This window comes from Brassica napus, chromosome C3, assembly GCF_020379485.1.
Source record: "Brassica napus cultivar Da-Ae chromosome C3, Da-Ae, whole genome shotgun sequence".
Lineage (NCBI taxonomy): Eukaryota > Viridiplantae > Streptophyta > Magnoliopsida > Brassicales > Brassicaceae > Brassica > Brassica napus.
The window spans coordinates 10,241,978-10,261,204 of record NC_063446.1 but is presented as its reverse complement, the minus strand read 5'-3'; the positions used below and the strand labels follow the sequence as shown (position 1 = coordinate 10,261,204).

At 37.3% G+C, this 19,227-nt stretch overlaps 4 protein-coding genes and 1 long non-coding RNA gene across 8 annotated transcripts; 2 read left to right on the top strand and 3 right to left on the bottom strand.

The window, feature by feature from the left end:
* The first annotated feature begins 73 nt into the window (after positions 1-73).
* On the top strand, positions 74-3,553 carry LOC125584249 (receptor like protein 23-like). Its single transcript, XM_048752439.1, has one exon. The coding sequence runs from the start codon at positions 1,108-1,110 to the stop codon at positions 3,541-3,543; it is 2,436 nt and encodes an 811-aa protein (XP_048608396.1). The 5' UTR covers positions 74-1,107; the 3' UTR covers positions 3,544-3,553.
* Positions 3,554-3,986: 433 nt separating this feature from the next.
* LOC125584251 (putative vesicle-associated membrane protein 726) lies at positions 3,987-7,031 on the bottom strand. 2 transcript variants are annotated; one of them, XM_048752449.1, is made up of 5 exons: positions 5,357-7,031; positions 4,812-4,953; positions 4,588-4,708; positions 4,372-4,434; positions 3,987-4,221 (listed from the first exon to the last, which is right to left on the bottom strand). In XM_048752449.1, the coding sequence occupies exons 1-5, from the start codon at positions 5,577-5,579 to the stop codon at positions 4,075-4,077; spliced, it is 696 nt and encodes a 231-aa protein (XP_048608406.1). In that variant the 5' UTR covers positions 5,580-7,031; the 3' UTR covers positions 3,987-4,074. The 2 variants fall into 2 exon arrangements, with proteins under 2 accessions (XP_048608406.1, XP_048608405.1); XM_048752448.1 differs by having other exon boundaries at positions 5,390-7,031.
* A 199-nt stretch (positions 7,032-7,230) lies between these two features.
* Positions 7,231-11,130, top strand: LOC106437763. Of its 2 annotated transcripts, XM_013878720.3 has the most exons (17): positions 7,231-7,492; positions 7,715-7,832; positions 7,906-8,093; positions 8,167-8,274; positions 8,356-8,420; positions 8,523-8,628; positions 8,709-8,792; positions 8,900-9,046; positions 9,133-9,261; positions 9,366-9,433; positions 9,576-9,609; positions 9,695-9,779; positions 9,934-10,001; positions 10,088-10,201; positions 10,273-10,395; positions 10,510-10,601; positions 10,708-11,130. In XM_013878720.3, the coding sequence occupies exons 1-17, from the start codon at positions 7,358-7,360 to the stop codon at positions 10,802-10,804; spliced, it is 1,761 nt and encodes a 586-aa protein (XP_013734174.2). In that variant the 5' UTR covers positions 7,231-7,357; the 3' UTR covers positions 10,805-11,130. The 2 variants fall into 2 exon arrangements, 1 of the variants encoding a protein (XP_013734174.2); XR_007321223.1 differs by lacking the exons at positions 9,934-10,001; positions 10,088-10,201; positions 10,273-10,395; positions 10,510-10,601; positions 10,708-11,130 and having other exon boundaries at positions 9,525-9,609; positions 9,695-9,747.
* LOC106437762 (pentatricopeptide repeat-containing protein At2g32630) lies at positions 11,043-13,230 on the bottom strand. The gene has a single exon (XM_013878719.3). The coding sequence runs from the start codon at positions 13,126-13,128 to the stop codon at positions 11,275-11,277; it is 1,854 nt and encodes a 617-aa protein (XP_013734173.2). The 5' UTR covers positions 13,129-13,230; the 3' UTR covers positions 11,043-11,274.
* A 1,322-nt stretch (positions 13,231-14,552) lies between these two features.
* Positions 14,553-17,993, bottom strand: LOC111204407. 2 transcript variants are annotated; one of them, XR_002656791.2, is made up of 6 exons: positions 16,468-17,993; positions 16,288-16,373; positions 16,037-16,157; positions 15,241-15,930; positions 15,055-15,149; positions 14,553-14,832 (listed from the first exon to the last, which is right to left on the bottom strand). It is a non-coding gene; the product is annotated as an uncharacterized LOC111204407 (long non-coding RNA). The 2 variants fall into 2 exon arrangements; XR_002656784.2 differs by having other exon boundaries at positions 15,035-15,149; positions 16,468-17,991.
* Between the last annotated feature and the right edge of the window lie 1,234 nt (positions 17,994-19,227).

The following is a 19,227-nucleotide window of genomic DNA, read 5'->3' as shown; positions in this document are numbered from 1 at the left end:
AAGTTTTGGAGCATTTTACAATTCATTGCTTCTTACACACTGGGGGGCTCATCAAGCCTAGAAACTGTTACGATTGTTCCGGTCTTGCATTTGATCTTTGAATGTTTACTAATTAAATGACTGGCGTTGTAATGAAGCAATATCCTATGTTCTTATATCTTTATCCAATGCTTTGTTCTGATTTCATGTGTTTTAAATTAAGAAACCTGGATCTTAGTCTTATATATATGCATATCCTGGTGTTCTGCCTCCAACTTCTCTTAGGAAGAAGAGGATAGATGAAAAACCTTAGTTATGTAAACAAAAACGAAACAGAGGATTGGGAGAAAAAGCGGAGGATCACACCATATTAAGTTCCCAAGTCTTAAAAATTACCACCGACAGGGAATTTTTCTGAATTCAGAAATGCTTTGACATTTTTGAAAAATGACAAATAATAGATGACAAGACAGAGACGTATTATAATGAAAGCTTAAGTAAATTAAAAACAAAATCATCACTTCGTTAATAAAAGAAAACCAACTAACTAGGCTTGACTTGTACAGAGGAGGGCTAAAAGCAAAGGAATTATATGATTCAACTATAACAGAGGGCTCATGCATTCGTATCGTACGCTATTAAACATGATAATTAAATGAACCATAATGCCAAAACAGAGCCTATTTACGTTTTTAGAATAAAGCAGAGAACAATTTCCTGAAGCGACGTGGTAATGTGGCATAATGCATACTGACGACGGGGCGAGCAAGAGACCGACGCTTTAATAATCGAGGCCAAATCCAATTTCATGAGTAGTAAAATCAGAGATCATAGCTTTAATATTACAACGGATGCGAAAAAGATTAATATGATTCGTGTTTAATTATTTATTAGTTTATCGAATATTAGTTTATAGAGGTTTTTAGAAAAAAAACTACAAACTTATGCGATATTCCAATCCGAGTTACACGTTAGAAAAATTATCAAACGTGGAACTTACTCCAATCTCTTGTGAAAAGTGTTCATACTTTTATAAGCCAAGTAGTCTTGGGTAGTGCCAAACTCTGTCTCCTTATTTATACCAGCATTTTGACATGTTCGGTCTTACACCAAAAAAAAAAAAAAACCATGTTCTGTCTATTTGCTCAACCAAAATTATTCTTCTTAAAAGTCTTGAAGAAGAAAATGTCGAAATGCTCTATGCATTTGAATTTTCTCTTGGTGCTCTTATTCTGTTGTGTCTCTCCTGCAAGCTTCGACCTTTTGTTAGAAAATCTTGTTGTTGGTCTTGTTGCGTGTAGTCCCGGTCAGATTCAAGCTCTGACGCAGTTGAAGAACGAGTTTGATACTCGTGGTTGCAACCATAGTGACAACTCAAATGGAGTCTGGTGCGATAACTCCACGGGTGGGATCACAAAGTTACAACTCAGTGATTGCCTCAGTGGAACCTTGAAGCCCAACAGCAGCCTCTTCAGTTTGCATGACCTTCGTTACCTTAATCTGTCTGAAAACAACTTCAGTTCCTCTTCACTTCCCTCTGAATTTAGAAATCTCAAAAAATTAGAGGTCTTGTCTCTTTCCTCAAATGGTTTCCTCGGTCAGGTTCCTTCCTCATTTAGTAACCTAAACAAGCTTTCTGTTTTAAGCCTTTCCGATAACGACCTCACTGGAAGTTTCCCTCTTGTGAGGAATCTAACCAAGCTTGTACTTTTAGACCTTTCTGATAATCATTTCTCTGGACCTCTGAATCCAAAAAGTGCACTCTTTGAGTTGCACCAGCTCCGTGACCTTTTTCTTAGCAATAACAACTTCAGTTCTTCACTCTCTTCAGAATTTGGCAAGCTCAGTAATTTAGAGGTTTTGTATCTTCCTTCTAATGGCTTTTCCGGTCAAGTTCCTCCCACAATTAGTAATCTAACCAAGCTCAAAGTTTTAAGACTTTCCGATAATCACTTCTCTGGGACACTGGCTCCTAACAGTGGCCTCTTTGAGTTGCATGAGCTCCGTTTCCTTATGCTAGATTACAACAACTTCAGTTCTTCACTCCCTTCTGAGTTTGGCAATCTCAACAACTTAGAGTTTTTGTATCTTACCTTTAATCTTTTCTCCGGTCAGATTCCTCCCACAATTAGTAACTTAACATCTCTAGTTGAACTGTTCCTTGACGGAAACGAGCTCACTGGTAGTTTCCCACTTGTGTGGAATCTAACCAAACTCTCCATGCTAGACCTTTCAGATAATCACTTCTCTGGAACTCTGAACCCCAACAGTGGCCTCTTCGAGTTGCACGACCTACGTTACCTTAACCTAGGTTACAACAACTTCAGTTCAAAACTCCCTTCCGAATTTGGCAATCTCAGCATATTAGAGGTCTTGTCTCTTGAATCTAATAGCTTCACAGGGGATATACCGCTTTCAATATGCACCATAAGCTCTCTTTTTGGTCTTGTCCTAAGCTACAACAACTTCACCGGTCAAATTCCTCGTTGTCTTAGTAAGATTGCATTTGTGAATCTTCGAGAGAACAACTTGGAAGGAAGACTTCCAGACAATTTTTACGTCGATGCTTCTGTGCAGACACTTGACGTTGGACGCAATCAGTTAGTCGGGAAGCTTCCAAAGTCTCTTATAAATTGCTCCTCTTTAAGGGTGCTAGTTGTTGACCACAATAGGATCAAAGACACGTTTCCTTTTTGGCTCAAGGCTCTATCCAATTTGAAAGTCTTTATCCTTCGGTCAAACGATTTCTATGGCTCTATTTCTCCTCCTGATCAAGGTCCTCTGGGGTTTCCTGAGCTGCGGATACTTGAGATATCTGATAATAGTTTCACTGGAAGCTTGCCACCAAATTATTTCTTGAACTGGAAAGCATCATCGCCCACGCCAAATGAAGATGGTGGTTTATACATGGCCTACAATAAGACTGCTTATGCTCCAATATTTTATACCTATACTGATGTATTAGATTTGCAGTACAAAGGTATATCTATGGGGCAAGAGAAGATCCTTACTTTCTACGCGGCCATTGATTTTTCTGGAAACAAACTTGAAGGACAGATTCCTGAATCCATTGGCCACTTGAAGGCATTGATTGCACTCAACTTATCCAACAACACCTTCACAGGCCATATCCCTCTGTCTTTGGCCAACGTTACGGAGCTCGAGTCACTAGACCTATCAAGCAATCACCTCTCAGGGACCATTCCTAATGGACTAGCGAGCCTCTCGTTTTTGGAGTACATAAATGTGTCTCACAACCAACTCAAGGGTGAAATACCACAAGGAACACAGTTTAGTGGGCAAGCTGAATCATCATTTGAAGGAAACGCAGGCCTTTGTGGTCTTCCTCTCCAGGAAACTTGCTTTGGGAGTAATGCACCACCAACACAACAACCTAATGATGAGGACGAAGAAGAAGAAGTACAAGTGTTGAGCTGGAAAGCAGTTGCATTTGGGTATGGGGCTGGAATGTTGCTTGGATTGACAATAGCACAAGTCATTGCTTCATTCAAGCCGGAGTGGCTCACCAAGATAATTGGTCCGTATAAGCGCAGAAACCACTAGCTTTGCTTTTGTTTGAGTTTCATCTTTCCTTGTTTTTATCAAGTATTGTGGTTTTGTACTGAAGCATTTCCTTATGTTTCTGTTACTTTGTTTGGTTTCTTCTTCTATCAAATAAGAATGGTGTGTTTTCTGTAGTCATATTCATATGCGTCTCTGTTTTTTTTTATTTTCTAATGAGGAAAATGGTAGAAGGCAAGGACCATGACCATCCGCATAAGCGCAAAGACCTAATCTAATGTTTCTTTACCTAATGAGAAAAATTAGGAGATTGAAGGAAACATCAGAAACCCAAAATTAAACTTATAGATTACAAAAAAAAAACCATGCCTCACCATGAGCACAACTGCACAAGTACCTAATCTTATAAATAAGTAAACCCCAACAGCTCACATCTGTTTCAAAACATTCATACCCTAAAGGATCATTTCTCAATAAGTATCATCATATTCCTTTCCCCTAATAAAATTATAAAAGAGACAATATGGGGCTGGTAATCTCTCAGCGTGTTCCTCTAATTATTCTTTTCAAGTTTTAAGTACATTTGAAGCCATGACAAACCGAGAGGATGATGATGAGAATCAAAGCAATGATGATACCAGCGACTATGAGCTTAATCTTCATGTTCTCAAACCACATCTTTCTTCTTATCTTTGTTCCTTGCGTTCTGAAATCTTGTGCCTGTAGATATTCGAATTGGAAAAATATAAGAGCCTACCTTATATGCAATGCACATATGATTTTCCCTTGATTGAATGAATTAAATTGCTGAAGAAGAAGTTTATCAAAAAACAGCTCAGACAGATGTGAGTGGAAGGTAAAACTACTAACCTGTGAACGAAGGTCTTCAGTTTTGTCCACTAGAAGCTCAATCTTCTCACCACGGTCAAGGACCTGTGATTAAACGAATTACGCAAAGCTCAGTCAGTTTTGCAGAGGTGGATCACTTGAGAATTTTTTTTTTCATACATTAAGCCATTTATGACAAACATGTTCAAGTTAATAAAGCAGAATTGTGAGATTTGACATATTATATACTATTCTGACCTTTTCAATGTTCTCCATCATAACACCTTTCACCTCAGTCACCTGAGCCTTAACCTTAACAAGTTTGTTAATCTCCTCAGGATGATCCACACAGTACTGCATTTGCTCCTTCAGTTTAGACCTTTACAACCAAAAAAGTTATATACAAAAAAAAGATATACACAGAGACTAACTAAAGAGGAAGTTTGTGTGTTTGACATTCTGATGGTAGAGTTATAAAGTACCCAAACTCTTTGTTCAAGCTATTGGGTTTAGCAGTGGTAGCCTTTCCACCACCATATCTCTTGTTGAAATCTTCTTTGACTCGCTCCAAGAAGGCCATTGGAATCTGCCTTCCAACAGATTCAACAGCAACAACACAATACGCTACACAACCACAGCACATACAAACATTCTTTTGTCAGATCCATGAGACAGATCCTATTGTGTTGTACACTAGTCAGAGCAAGAACTAAAGTACATAAACGCATGCAACTGATCAAGAACCAGCTCATCAAACAAGAAGCAAACAACGAAGCCTTGTGAAAACAAGCCGTAAATAAAAAGCTCAACCGAATCAGTCACCAAAAAAAAATAAAGATCCAGAGATATCCGAACCAAGAGATGTAGCAGTAAGTGAAAAAGAAAAACATATAATCTGATTCGACATACATCTATTAATACAAACGAAAACTAATTTCAGACATACATTGGCAAGAAACCCTAACATATGTCGAAAACAAAGGACCTTTACAAAAGCAGGACAAATGCCATAAATATACAAACCAACAAACGTTGTGTTCGGGTTGATAGAGAGACTCACTGAAGCCATTTACGACGAGGTAATTGAAGGTGTGACCGTCGCAGTTGTAGGTAAACTTGTTGTTCGAAGAAGGAAGCTTTTGGAGGCACTGTGCAGCAACTGACGTAAAGTTACCTTTAAACTCAGTGTACTCGGCGAGTATCACCGTGCCACGAGCGACGAAGCTGTAGATCAAATTCTGTTGTCCCATTGTTATCTTTGTCCCGAAGAGGAAGAAGAAAAGCAAACCCTAACGCACCACAAATCTGAATATTGAATTCGATGAAAGATAAGAGCAGTTTCTTGTTTGTTTCCTTGGTGTGCACGTAAGTAAGAAAGATCCAAAATATAAGGGAGAATGAAAGGGAGAGAGAGAGATGGGGACTACTCTGCGATGGTTTGAAACTGTTTTGAAAGAAAACAAAAACACTAAACAAACAACAAAAATTGAAAACGCTGGATTTTCGCGTGAGGCTCAAGAAAGAGAAGTTTCCCCTTTTATCATGGTTACGCCCAAATTAGTTAGTATTAATTGAATATTTCATAATTTAATAATCAGTTATAGTTGATTAATCCTTTATTTTATGTATGTTCTTTCTAGGTTTGAATTCATATATGTTTTATATTTAAAAATTTTTGATTTGTGTAAATGATGTATCTAACAGGTGCATTTTCTTACATCATATTGCTTTGCAAAACATATATTAAAGCAAGTGAGACTATCTATATATAAGCAGTGACTATTAAACTCTGTACGTCTACCAAACAACAAATTGCCAGTCATTAACCCTCTTGTGAGGATTAATCTCACATAGAAGAAGAACTATGTATTTATGAAATTTGTTTGTCTCTCGACCCCTCGTCTCTAAAGGCGCAAAGAATTACACTCAGATTCTGATGTGGAACCCTACCTCTTGCCGGCCGGCCGGGATGATGAAATTAATCCACTGAAATGTAATGTGGTACCGGTTCAAGGAAACATGACATAACATGCGACTAGCAAGGAAAATATCAAAACGGTATACGATCGAAGAGTTGTCAAAAAACGATGACTCAAACCAATGGATTACTGCATGTCACGACTCACAAATGGATCAAATGGTCATGAAACGGCTAAAGTACATGTTTAAATATATACCTCTGTTATTAGTAAACCGTTATGTTGCTAGGGTAGCCTAAATAAATAGCTGGAATTGATCTGAATTTCATGAAATATTATACATGGAAAATGTTTTAAAGAAAAATAATCTGAAATTAGCATGTATGGTCGTGATAGACGATTTTAGAGTCGGATTCCAAAACTTTTAAAGTATTTAATGTTTTAAAAAAATCTTGTTGCAAAGTAATTGTATTTTTCATTATAAGTTTAATGTTTTAAACTTAATGATATTTTATTTAACCAAAACAAGTTTTATAAAATTAACCCTTTTTAATATGAGTGCATTAAACTTAAACATCAAATAAAATCGCGGTCGAGTAACATATTCATTATGTTTCAAAATAATATATGTTTTATAGAGGTTTCACATATAAAAATAAAACATATTAGTTTTGAGTTATAAATATATATTTTGTGATTTTTTATTTTCCATATAATTTTAAATCCAATAAAAATTTAATAAGTGTAATTACTTTTTTGAAATTTAATATGTTTAAAATAATTATTATCTAAAATATGCATAAATTATGAAAGAAGGAGAGTATATAACATTTTTTTTTTTTTTTGCACGCAAAACAGATTTCTAAATTGTAATTCCTACTATATACTCCGAAAACCGCAGAGGTCATTTTGATGGCAGTAAAAGAAAAACATTAGCGTCCCTCGTCTTTGGTTGTACTTTTAATTTGGACCCAGTGTTTTCGTTTTCTAAATTTGGTCCTGTAACGTGTCACATTCCCTAACACATCGCATAATCTCCCAGTGTTATCACAAGTTCTTATCTCTGGATTTCAAAAAGTCAGCCCTGGTCTCCTGATTCTGTGAAGCTCATGGTGGTTTTACAGATTCAGCAGCTCAATGGGTTCGTTAGTTACATATCAAGGTCTCGCACAAGCCGAGGAAGAGGAAGAAGAGCTTCGACGACAGTGTGCGTTCAAACACAAGTGGCTCCCTCTAGAACACAGGTCTAAAGGCTTTCTCTTTCAACTTCGACTTTGAAAATTTCTATCGAAACAGCTCGAAAACGTCGTGTGACTGCTTAAAAGAACTTGCTTGCGTAATTTCTACTTCATATGAAACATAAAGTTTCGAGCTTTATCATAAACAGAGATGATTTTGCTGTCTGCATTGTGATGAAAAGTGTGCTCCTTTAGCTGAGTGTGAGTTCAACCATTTGGAAATTGCAGAGGATAATGGAGAAGCTTGCAGTTGGTGGAGAAGCAGGAGGTGCCGGTGGTGCTTACTCCTACAATGCCTTGAAGAGACTCGACAATATTTGGTCCAACATATGTACTCAACCACAAGGTATAACAAAACAACTGTTACCCATTCTTATAAATCAAGAAGATGAGTCTTTGCAAAAACATGTTGCATGCAGGACCACAGGAAACACAGCAAATAGTTTCAAGGGTCTCTGGCCTTTCTCAAGACTATGGTATGGGGAATAACCTCGTTGGAACCTTTGACATAGCACTTTGTGGGGGCACTTTGGGGATATTTCTTGCAACAGCTTTATGTGCAAAGGGTTTGAGAGTTGCTGTGGTGGAGAGGAACGCTATCAAAGGGGTAAGTAAAATCTTCTAAACTTATGTTGAGGTTGGAGGAGCTATAGCCTGATTATACTTTGTTAATGGTTTAGAGGGATCAAGAATGGAATATCTCAAGAAAAGAGATGAAGGAGCTTACTGAAGTTGGAGTTTTGACAGAAGAGGAGATTGAAGATGTGATTGCTGCAAAGTTCAATCCGGTAAAGCTTCTGTTTCAGCAAGTGAATGTATTTGATGCTCAAAATCCATGATGCCTTAAGGTTAGTTCTGAACTAATGCAGAACAGATGTGGATTCGAGGATCTTGGTGATATATGGGTTGAAGATATTCTCAACCTGGGTGTCTCGTGAGTCCTGTTCTCCTCTTATTCTCTGATACAAAGGAAAAGAAAGCTCCTCTTTGTGTACTTTTGAAAGTTGTGAACTGGATCTTCCATTTTTTGTATCAGTCCAGCAAGACTTGTGGAGACTGTGAAACGACGTTTCGTATCTCTTGGTGGAGTCATTTTAGAAGACTGCAGCCTCTCTAGTATCACCATCTACGATGATTTAGCTGTGAGTTATCTGATGCTTCTCTCTAAGAAGAGAGTGTTAAGACATAAGGATCTGAACTGTTTGAACATTTTGATTGATAGGTTATGCAACTTTCTAAAGGTGACATATTATCTTCTCGTCTGGTCATTGATGCAATGGGAAACTTTTCTCCTATTCTGAAGCAGGTCATTTTCACCTTTCATTTACATGAGTTAAACTCTAGCTTAGCAATTGCACTTTTGAAAACCACTGATGAGATTTACTGTTCTTGGTATCTATACTGCTACAAAAGATTAAAGGTGGTAGAAAGCCAGATGGAATGTGCCTTGTTGTTGGATCTTGTGCTCATGGTTTTAAGGAGAACTCATCAAGCGATGTCATTTATAGTAGTTCATCAGTGACCAAAGTCGCAGATGCCAATGTGCAGCTCTTTTGGGAGGTAAACAATCTTGTGTTTATTCCACCCTTCCTACAAAATTCACTTAACGATCAAGAATCTGAGGCTCTGCTTGTTGTCGCTTGAAGGCCTTCCCGGCTGGTTCTGGTCCACTAGACCGGACTACTTACATGTTCACTTACACTGAACCGCAATCAACATCACCCAGTTTAGAGGATTTACTTGAAGAATACTGGGAACTGATGCCAAAATACCAAGTCAGTTTCCACCACCTTATGTCCCATCAATCATAGAATATTTTCCATCTTATGGTGAACCTTCCATAAAGTTTCCTTCTTTTCATGTTGTCTTATTGCCGCAGGGAGTCTCTCTTGATGAACTGGAAATACTGAGAGTTGTATATGGAATCTTTCCTACATACAAAAACAGGTACTATCACTGATGTCATGAATCTCTTTCATATATGGAAGTTGAAACTCTTTATACTTCTGTTATACTGTTTGCTAATTTCACACAATAGTACTGCTGCATTCTGACATGTCTAACCTTGTTGGGTTGGACTTATCACCAGTCCGTTACAAGCCGCCTTTGATCGTGTGTTACAGGTTGGTTTTGTTTGTTCACTTGTACATATGTTAGTTCCAAGAGAAGCATAAACTAAATGATCAAAGTTTCTTACTCTCAATGCAGTTTGGTGATGCTAGTGGGATTCAGTCACCTGTTTCATTTGGTGGTTTTGGAAGTTTGACCAGACATCTTGGAAGATTGTCCAATGGTATATACATATATTCACTCTCTGACAGTACACTTAACGTCTCCATGTATCAAAGAACATTAGATAACTTTTCTATCATGACAAGTTTAAGAATACATTTACTGAACTCCTTAGACTTGCTAATAATCTTATTCTTCAATTATTAAATACAAAGGAATCTATGAGGCAATAGATGGAGATTTACTGGACTCAGACAGCTTATCAAAGCTAAATCCTTACATGGTAAAGCTCTGTTATCCTGAACAGTGTCTAATTCTTTCTTCCTTGTCCATTAACTTCACTGAAGCCGTTTGTCGTTTGAACAACAGCCTAACTTGAGCGCGTCATGGCTGTTTCAAAGAGCAATGTCTGCGAAGCAAAAACTCGATGTTTCCCCTAGCTTCACCAACGAGCTTCTCCATGTAAATTTTAGTTGCATGCAGGTGTGTATACTTTTACTCTTTTATGTGGAGAGTAGGAGATGAGAGCTTCTAAGCAAATGGTTCTTTTGTAGAGATTGGGCGATCCGGTTCTCAGACCATTTCTTCAGGATGTAATACAGTTTGGTCCTCTAGCAAAGACACTAGGCCTTGTCATGCTGAACAAACCTCAGATAATTCCATCCATATTCAGACAGGTAACATCTTTTATCCAAAACCCACTGCTGCATCTTTGAGCCAGAAACTCCAACATAAGGTTTGAAAATGCTCTCCACTTGTTGATGAAATCTGGTTTGTTCGGTGATTTCCAGGTCGGGATACCTGTGTTGCTCGACTGGTCAGTTCATTTTTTCATGCTGGGCTTGTATACATTCCTCTCCGCATACATCGATCCAGTAATAAGGTGAAATGTCTCTGAATCTCCTTAACCTTTGCTTAAACCGCCATGATTGCTGCATAATCGTTGTTTGTGGTCCCTGAACCTTCTGGATATGCTGTGTACTCGTCAGGCCATCTTTGGAAGAACTTCCATTGAAGACGAAGTTCCAGTGGAAGAGACGTCTAGAGGCCTGGAAGTATGGAGCTGGCCTCGATTACGAGTTGTGATTCCGTCCATCTTTCTCAAGAGTGGGACACTAATCTCTTTTTGGTGTCAACTCAAGTTTAAAAGTTCATCATATCTTCCATCTCCAAGACATTATCGTCCATAGTACATATCTATCTTCACAAGCTTCATAATATCTGCCTTCTCTAGCTCTTCATTCATATATACACACAATCAACATCTCAGTCCTTAGATTTGGTGCACAGGGTTCTAGAAAACTCCTTTGATATCAACTTTACATAAAGGTCCAAAGGCTTTGTTTACTGGACAGAAAAAAATTGTATAACAAAAGAGTAAAGTTTTGTTATCTTTACAGCGTACTTACGTAGACACAATGGCCGATACATTACCTTACCGCAACTCTCTCAAAAAAATGTTTCAGAGGAAAGGTTGACTCGAGTAAACATAAGAGTCTTCAACCATCAACAGGTAGATCTCAGGGTTTACCAGCTCAATATTTGATGATCAGTTTCTAAGTCTCGGGTGAATGCAAACTTCCAACGAGTGCAGTATAAACCTTATTATCTATTGTAAACCCTTTCCTCTTCATCTCATCATAAAATCCAAAGGCTTCGTCCGACTTTCCAGCTTTGGACAAACCCGAGATCATCACCGTGTATGTTACAGAACTCTGGTCCAAACCCTTAGACCCCATCTCCCTAAAGAGCCTCAATGCCTCATCCACGTTATCTGCAATACATTCCCCATGTATGAGCGATGTGTAGGTATATGAATCCGGATCCATCCCTTTTGCTTCCATATCGGCCCTTAGTTTACGAGCTTCCTTTACTTTCCCTTGTTTGCAGCACGCATCAATCTTCACATTATACGTAATCGCGTTGGGCTGTGATCCCTTGCTGCTCATCTCCACAAACAGCCTCTTTGCCTCCTCAATGTTCCCTTCTTTGCAGTAAACATCGATCAAATTAGTATAACTAACCGTGTTAAGCCTCACACCACCTTCCATCATCCTGAAAATCCATTCCTTTGCCTCATCATACCTTTTCAATCTATTCAAACAGCTAGCAATAGTATTAAAAGTGAAAACATCAGCTTCAAACCCTTTCTTCTCCATCACATCATAAATCATTAAAGCTTCATCAATCATCCTTTTCCTACAGTACCCATTAATCAACGTATTGAACACAACTTGAGTGATATCAACCCCTCGGCTTTGCATCTCGTTCATCAATATCTCAGCCGCACCCATCTCCCCTACCTTACACACCCCATCAATAAGCGCCCCGTAGGTATGACTACTCGGCGAAAGCCCCTTCTCTACCAACTCATCAAACAACAAAAACGCTCTCTTCACATTCCCTTTTCTACAATACAAACTTATCATAGAAGTGTACAAATAAACATCCAACTCCACTCCTCTCTCACGCATTTCGTCGAACAGCTTCTCCGCGTCACCCATCCTCCCGTTCTTAACACTCAGCTCCATCAGAAGCGTATACGTAACCTTGTTATACCCCACTCCACCTTTCCTCATCTCCTTCAAAACCTCCTCCACACCGGAAAAGTCTCTAACTTTAACATATGCGTTGATGATGGTGTTGTAAGTGTACGCTTCAGGCTTGATTCCTTTTCGATTAAACTCTCTCACAAGCTTCCTACTCTTCTCAACTTCGCCTCTTCTACACAACCCTTCGACAACAATCGTCAACGAGTAAACAGTTATCCTCACTCCGCAATCAACCATCCGCTTAAAAATCTCCAAACAAAGATCAATCTCCAACCGTTTCTTCGCGGCTACAAGAAACACAATGCACGATCTCTCATCGATTTTCATCCCTTTCTCCACCATGTAATCGAAAACCTTTAGACCCTCTTGGAACATCCCCTTATCCACATAAACCCTAATCATCAAATCGAATAAAGTTTCCAAAAACTCGACCTTTCCTTCGTAAACATAAACGCTTCCTATGATCTCAGCCCCATCGGTGGAGATTGAGTTCAGGAGAGACTTCATCTCGCGGAATCTCCGGTCGGTGTACAGGCGGTGGGATAGGGCTATCGCGGCGGCGAGGTCGGGCTTGAGGTGGGATTCGAATGTGTTGAGGAGCTTGAAGAAGTCGACGCATGATTGAGTGGGGAGAGATGGTGAGGAGAGGACGAGGCGGGTTACGTTTGGGTTCAGGTTGAAGAGGAGAGACGGGTTTGATTGGAGTTTTCCGACGGTGGATTTTTGAAGGTAGGTTGTGATTCTTGCGCCGGCTTGTTTGTCTGAGATTGGGAGCGGGCAAGGTGTTTGGTTTTTAGATGTGATGTTGAAGAGTCGGGAGAGTTTGGCGGAAGACATGGTTTTGATTTGTTTGTTCATGGTTTTGTTTACAGAGGAGGAAGCTCACTGCTGAAGATTCAAACTCTACTCTGTTCTGTCTTCACTTCTCTAATTTTTGGATGTTTATTATAACATCGATGGACCCAAAGAACAAGTGGGCTAGTTACTCGACAGGCCCAATTAATAATGATATATTTTTAAGGTTTAAAGGTTTCTGTAGGTTTCGAATATTAAACTACTAGTGGCATTCCGGCGCTACGCGCCGGGTTCGTATGTTTTATTCTCTAATAAGTTTGAAATTATTTTTTATCCATTTGACAGTGGTTAGTGACAATAGTGTATTACTTTATTTTGAAATTGTTTAGGTCAAAGAAAAAATATCATAAGTGGTTTCACTGATCAATTCAATAAAAATAGAATAAATAGATGATTGTTTCACCAAAGTAAATATAGTTTATCTAAAACCGTAAAGTTGATGTTTCAAAAGAAAAGCATGTAAGTGCATGTGTTTGTTTTGTGATTATCTTGTTTGAAGGAAGATAAAAAAATTCTTTCATCCTCTCAAAATAGTAACAATCATCGCATGCTTTGTCCATGTCCCAGATGTGACAATATGTTAAAGACTTTATTATGGATGTATTGGTTAAATATTTTTGTCTTTAAAATGATTTTGAATCCAATTAGTGAATTTTTAATCATGGTCCAACATTGCTTAGATCTGAATGGACTATTTTCCGAGGATAGTTTATCCAGATTTTTCCCTTTTCGAAATTGATTCTGCACAACATTAATGTGCTATAAAAATATGTACTGTTGTCATAATTTTCATTTGCATATTGGTGTAGATGGTTGAGATTCTGTTATTTTTTAATTGAATGTTACATTTGATATTTTTGGATTTAATTTATTAACGAGCTATTAGGTTAGTTAAATTTACTATGTATTTTGGTGTTAAATACTATTATTTACATTGTAAATTAAATCTTTAGCTGGTGATTGTGATGGGAAATGCAGTTACATCTTTAAACTTCAGCTGCCAATCATTGTGTATAAACACAGTCAAGCTTGTTTGTCTATCAAGCTGGCAATAGATTTAATTACAAACCATTTCTAGACCATTTTCTACTGCAGTGCTTCCGGTCCTGATATCTGAACCTTCATAACCTTTAAATAGTCATAACCGTTAAATAAGCTGCAACGATAACCAAAAGAAGCATTTTTAAGCAGTTACAACAAAGATATGAGAAATCCAAGAGAGAGATGGACACAGTGTAAGTCCATTGTTGCCATGAACTATGCGCATCCCATTGGAGTTGGGCAATACTCCAACAAATACTTCAAGGTAAAACTACCATGAACTATGCGCGTTCCATTGGAATTGGGCAATACTCCAACCTCTACGCTTGGTAATCCTCAGACATGTACCAGCTTTCATCTCTCGGTTATAAGCTGAAAAGCAGATAGAGATAAATTAAAAAAAAAAAAGAGGATTTACAATCACTAAAATATTATTCATATTTTCCTATTCTTTCTGCACTATTCTACATTTACTTGCCCAATCAACCATGTAGAAAAAAAAATGTTTTCGTGGGTACGAAAACATAAAGAGAAAGTTCGTACGATCCCAAAGATATCACAGTCAGAAATGCGTACACACTTTTCAACATGTCCGTAGACATGTAACCACCTATTGACCTGAAGGAGGGAAGCACCAATAGCTTCAGCCAAGTCCGTCTAAGTAATCTGCACAACAGAAGTGCAAAACAAAAAACTTTAGGCAACACTCATCTATATTTAAATCCCACAATTGATCATGAAGAAAAAGAACCAATATAAGCAAGTACCAATAAACATAGTAGTAACCTTGTAAGAGCGGAGCTTGAGCTTGCTATGATTATTATCAGATGGATAAAACGTTTTTATCTTGAAAACAAAAGCCACTCACCTATAAAAAAAAGCACTCACTTGGTTCTTCTTGTATTGTATCCCCTCTCTCTTCCAGGAGTAGTTGAACATCATCACATGTTCCTTTCCTCTTTGCAAGAGCTGTGCTGCTCCAACTTTTCCACCAGCCGAGATACGAAAACAACATGGATCAAGAGAATTGAAACTCTAATTTAAAACCCTAAAATGTGGATGAAAAGCTATTACTTTTTCCGATGTGAAAAGTGACTTTGGAATGATAATTCGACATCCCACAAAGACCTGAGCAGTCATCCCTTCCTCCATTCCTCTGTCTCTCTCGATGTTGACTCTAAGTTTTTCACCAGGAACAAACGTTCTAGTGACATCTTCTGTCAGAGAGAGCACCTAAGGGTCTTGCATGATGAGGCAGAGCTTCGTGTCCGTGAGAGGTATTGGGGCCTCGTACTGGTTCCACTGCTTTAATTGGCTCAGAGACTTTAGTGTGGGAAGTTTCCATGACATGAAAAGCTTTTCCTCGACACAAATCCAATAAACCGTAGATACCAAAAGGTAACTGGTAGAGAAAGTGAAGTAAGGTAAGGAATGGACATACCTGGTGCACCACCGTGGCCTTGTTGGTAAATTTGGCCTACGTCATACTCTTCAGCATCTTTGTCGTCTAGATCGTGGTCGTCGGGGATGTGTTGTTCTCCACGATCATGCTCATGACCATGACCATGTCTATGTTTAGTAAGAACATTATTTATCTTCTTTATCTTTTCCTTAACTTTCTTGAGAACTTGGATACCGTTCATTGGTTGACAACTGCACCAGCAAAAACTCTTCGGATAGTATCATCTTATCTTTTAAGTTTATAGATGATATCAATCTCTTAAATACACACGAACAACCCCTTTCGCCTCAGGAATCCAAACCCTAGGGATGAAGAATTGAGCAGTCAAAAAAGGATTATGATGCTATGTGGTAGAAATGGATTGGGTATATAATGATTGATTTAAAAATGGGACCAAACCCACGTTACCAAAACACAAAGCTATGATGCTTGGATAATCTAAACCGGAGATCTCTTTGCACTGATCTTTTGCTAGCAAGTAATTCTGATTTGGCTAGCGTCAGTTTATCTTCCAACTAAATCAATGCTTCTGAAATTAGTTAGATCATGTACATGAGAACAATGAATACATTAATTCATTATATGGCTTAGACGAAGATCTGAAAACCCATAAGATAAAGAGAAGAAGAAGAAGAAGAAGAAGATAAGGCATATCTTACCATTGACATGTCTGTTTCTGCCATAATTGTAAGAAACTCAGTCCTGTAGGGTCTGCCGAAAATGGTTGGTGTGTGAAATCGATTGCCTTATCAATGACAAACAAAACCAAAATCATCTAAACACAAGCTTTCTAAATCAATAAACGAAACCAAAATCATCTAAACTCAAACTGGAATCACCTTTGGATCAAGGAGGAGCATATAAACGCCGATGAGTACGGGCTTCCCAGGATCAAAGGAGTCTTGTCTGAACCATTTGTTTGTAGTTGCCGGCTTTCAACTCGGAGAATTTGGCATGAGGGGATGAAAAAATTAGCAGAAAACCAGAAGGTCTGAAATTGGAACAGAGTAAAAGGACTGTACTTTTGTTTCATATTAAAGTTCGGATCTAAGGACGTTTTAAATGCAAGGTGATTAGGGAGAGATGATCAAAACGTTTTAAAATTTGCCATAGAAGGAGAAACGTGAGAAGACGAAGAAGAACCTTGATTTTCAATGGGCTATGCAAAAGCCCAACCCTAAAGTGTGTCAAAAAGTCCAACCAAAGCTCAAAGACGCATTCTCATGTTGATCGAAAAAAAGAAAGAGGCTTTCTCATTTTTAGGAATCCACGTGTCACAAAAAACCCCTATCTCGACGCATGAGGAGAGACTCAAGCCAACTTTATTTATAAAGATGTAAATGCATAGCAGGTTTCAGAGTACCGTAAACAAAGCTGTTCGTTATAGTCGTTTGTTGCTGCAGAGAGATCATGTCTATCAAAGATGTGTTACAGGTAACTGATCATATGTAATAGAATTAGAGATTTAATTATCATGAAATGTGTTATCCGGTGTTAAAAAGAAATCTTATCATATTTATGTGCATGATCTATATGGTTCAAAATATCTCAAACATAAAAGTCTGAGATATCTTTGATTAAAAAAAGAGAGAAATTTGATAATCACTGTTTATGTGCAGGGCCGGCCCTGAGATTTAGGGGATTGTAGGTGGTTTTTAAAAAATTCCAGTTATAATTTTTTTTTTTGGTAAAGAGGCTTAAAAAAAATTTTGGGATTTTTTTTCTATGTAATTTTTTCCAAAATTTTTGGGGGTCTAATGCCAATGTTTCGTTAAGTTTTGCCCAGGACCGGTTCTGTTTATGTGGAGCACATGTAAAAATTTCTAAACCATAGTATATTTAAATTCTATCTTGCATTACAAATATGTGTGTTTGGCTTCCACTCCTTCACCCAAGTTCTTTCCTATTCTAGCGGAAAAAAAAAATTGAGGATTTTAGAAGACGACAACAATCTTTATCTGCGGATTATTTAGTTTATTTGAAAAGCTCGAAACCATAAGTTTTTTTAAAGAACTAACCGCGAATCAATAACATCGTTGCATTCGGAAAATGAGTGTTGGGTGCGGCATGAAGCAAACTTGAATATTGAAAATTTGATTTCACTTCAAAACCCTCTCCATCCTCAAACCATCATATATTTGAAGGACAGATGTCTTGTTGGTGGTTCTTGGGATTAAGACGCCTCTTTCAGTGGCCTCGGATGGGTGTGAATGGCTTGGATTGTTTGTTAGGTGTCTCTAATTATCAGCACTGACGGGTTATCTCTTTACATGCATACTTTAAAGCATCTTTTAGGTAATGTAATGTATGCTTCAACAATTTCATCTTTCAAGTCTTTCGAATGGATTGCTAAAACATGATCACGATGATATACCATCGAGAAGAATGACACAAATTATTTTCAAAAAAAAAAAAGAATGACACAAATTTTAATGGAACTCAAAGATTTTGCGTGATTCTCATATTTTTCTCTCTCTTACATTTTTGGGATGAGTCTCACAGACTGAGATTTCTGTTCTGCCAAAAAGCCGAAAATTACTAGGTCTCGTCACGTAGATTTGTTTTTAAAGATTATTTTGTTTTGGTGTAGTTTTCTATTTCATTTCAAACTGAACTTATATAATAGTTATTCGATGTAAGAAAATAATGATGAAAATAAATGAAAGCAAAATGATCTGATAATTTCATCCTGCTTTTTTCTAAATTTGAGATTGCCAAATCTTTATTTATAACTTAAGAGTTAAAACTTTAATTTTAAAACACATGTTGAACTAGATATATATATATATAGTCCAAGTTTTATAGGTCAAGCTCGAATTTCAGCAAGTTGAATGGATCAATTTATTTTATTTTCGTTAACCCAGGGATATCCATCTAGCAACCTATCCATTTTTCAGCAAAACCAATTTATTAAAATTTAAATTTCTATTGTGTTCTACTTTTAAAAAAATATTTTTCAGATTCGAGTCATATACTGTGTTTTAAAGATTCGAATCCTATATTGTGTTCTATTTTTCAAAAAAAAAAAATTAAACTTTTCCACAACTTTGTTTGGTCAGTTTAATGCTTTTTATTAACAGCACACCTCTTTCAGACATGATTGATCCTTGAATTGTCATCACTTACATGAAAGTAACATTATATTTTTTGTTTGTAATATTCGTACATCGATACGTATACGACTTTGAGTTACCCTTTTTGGGATTAGTTTGTCTTGTGCTATAATTGATATCAAGAAACAACTATACCCTTTTTCCTTTTTCAACTGCATAATAATTTGGTTGATTAAAGTTGATTTTTTTATTGCACAATAAACAAATGCGCATGCGAGAAATACTAAAAATAAATTTAAAAAGTAATTCCTAGGGTATATAACTCATAACAAAAGCTAAACTAGAAAAATATAGTCACATTTTCTTAGACAATGCTCGAATTTCAGCAAGATGATTGGAGTAATCAATCTTACATAATTATTTTCAGCATCAACCAAAAACTAAATCATTAGACAATAAATTTTCAACATCAACTAATATAATTATTAATTATCATTTGTTTTCTTCTGTTTCATTAATAATTAAGCAACACCAAATACTACGTTT

What these genes read in the sequence shown, in the direction of transcription:
- LOC106437763 (XM_013878720.3), top strand. Translation starts at nt 7,358, where the DNA reads ATGGTGGTTTTACAGATTCAGCAGCTCAATGGGTTCGTTAGTTACATA. An exon ending in ATTCTCAACCTGGGTGTCTC is followed by an intron (nt 8,421 to 8,522) that starts GTGAGTCCTGTT and finishes TTTTTGTATCAG; the next exon opens with TCCAGCAAGACTTGTGGAGA. An exon ending in TAAATTTTAGTTGCATGCAG is followed by an intron (nt 10,202 to 10,272) that starts GTGTGTATACTT and finishes GTTCTTTTGTAG; the next exon opens with AGATTGGGCGATCCGGTTCT.
- LOC125584251 (XM_048752449.1), bottom strand. Translation starts at nt 5,579, where the DNA reads ATGGGACAACAGAATTTGATCTACAGCTTCGTCGCTCGTGGCACGGTG. An exon ending in TCAACCCGAACACAACGTTT is followed by an intron (nt 4,954 to 5,356) that starts GTTGGTTTGTAT and finishes GTGGTTGTGTAG; the next exon opens with CGTATTGTGTTGTTGCTGTT. An exon ending in AGCTTGAACAAAGAGTTTGG is followed by an intron (nt 4,709 to 4,811) that starts GTACTTTATAAC and finishes TTGGTTGTAAAG; the next exon opens with GTCTAAACTGAAGGAGCAAA.
- LOC106437762 (XM_013878719.3), bottom strand. Translation starts at nt 13,128, where the DNA reads ATGAACAAACAAATCAAAACCATGTCTTCCGCCAAACTCTCCCGACTC.
- LOC125584249 (XM_048752439.1), top strand. Translation starts at nt 1,108, where the DNA reads ATGTTCTGTCTATTTGCTCAACCAAAATTATTCTTCTTAAAAGTCTTG.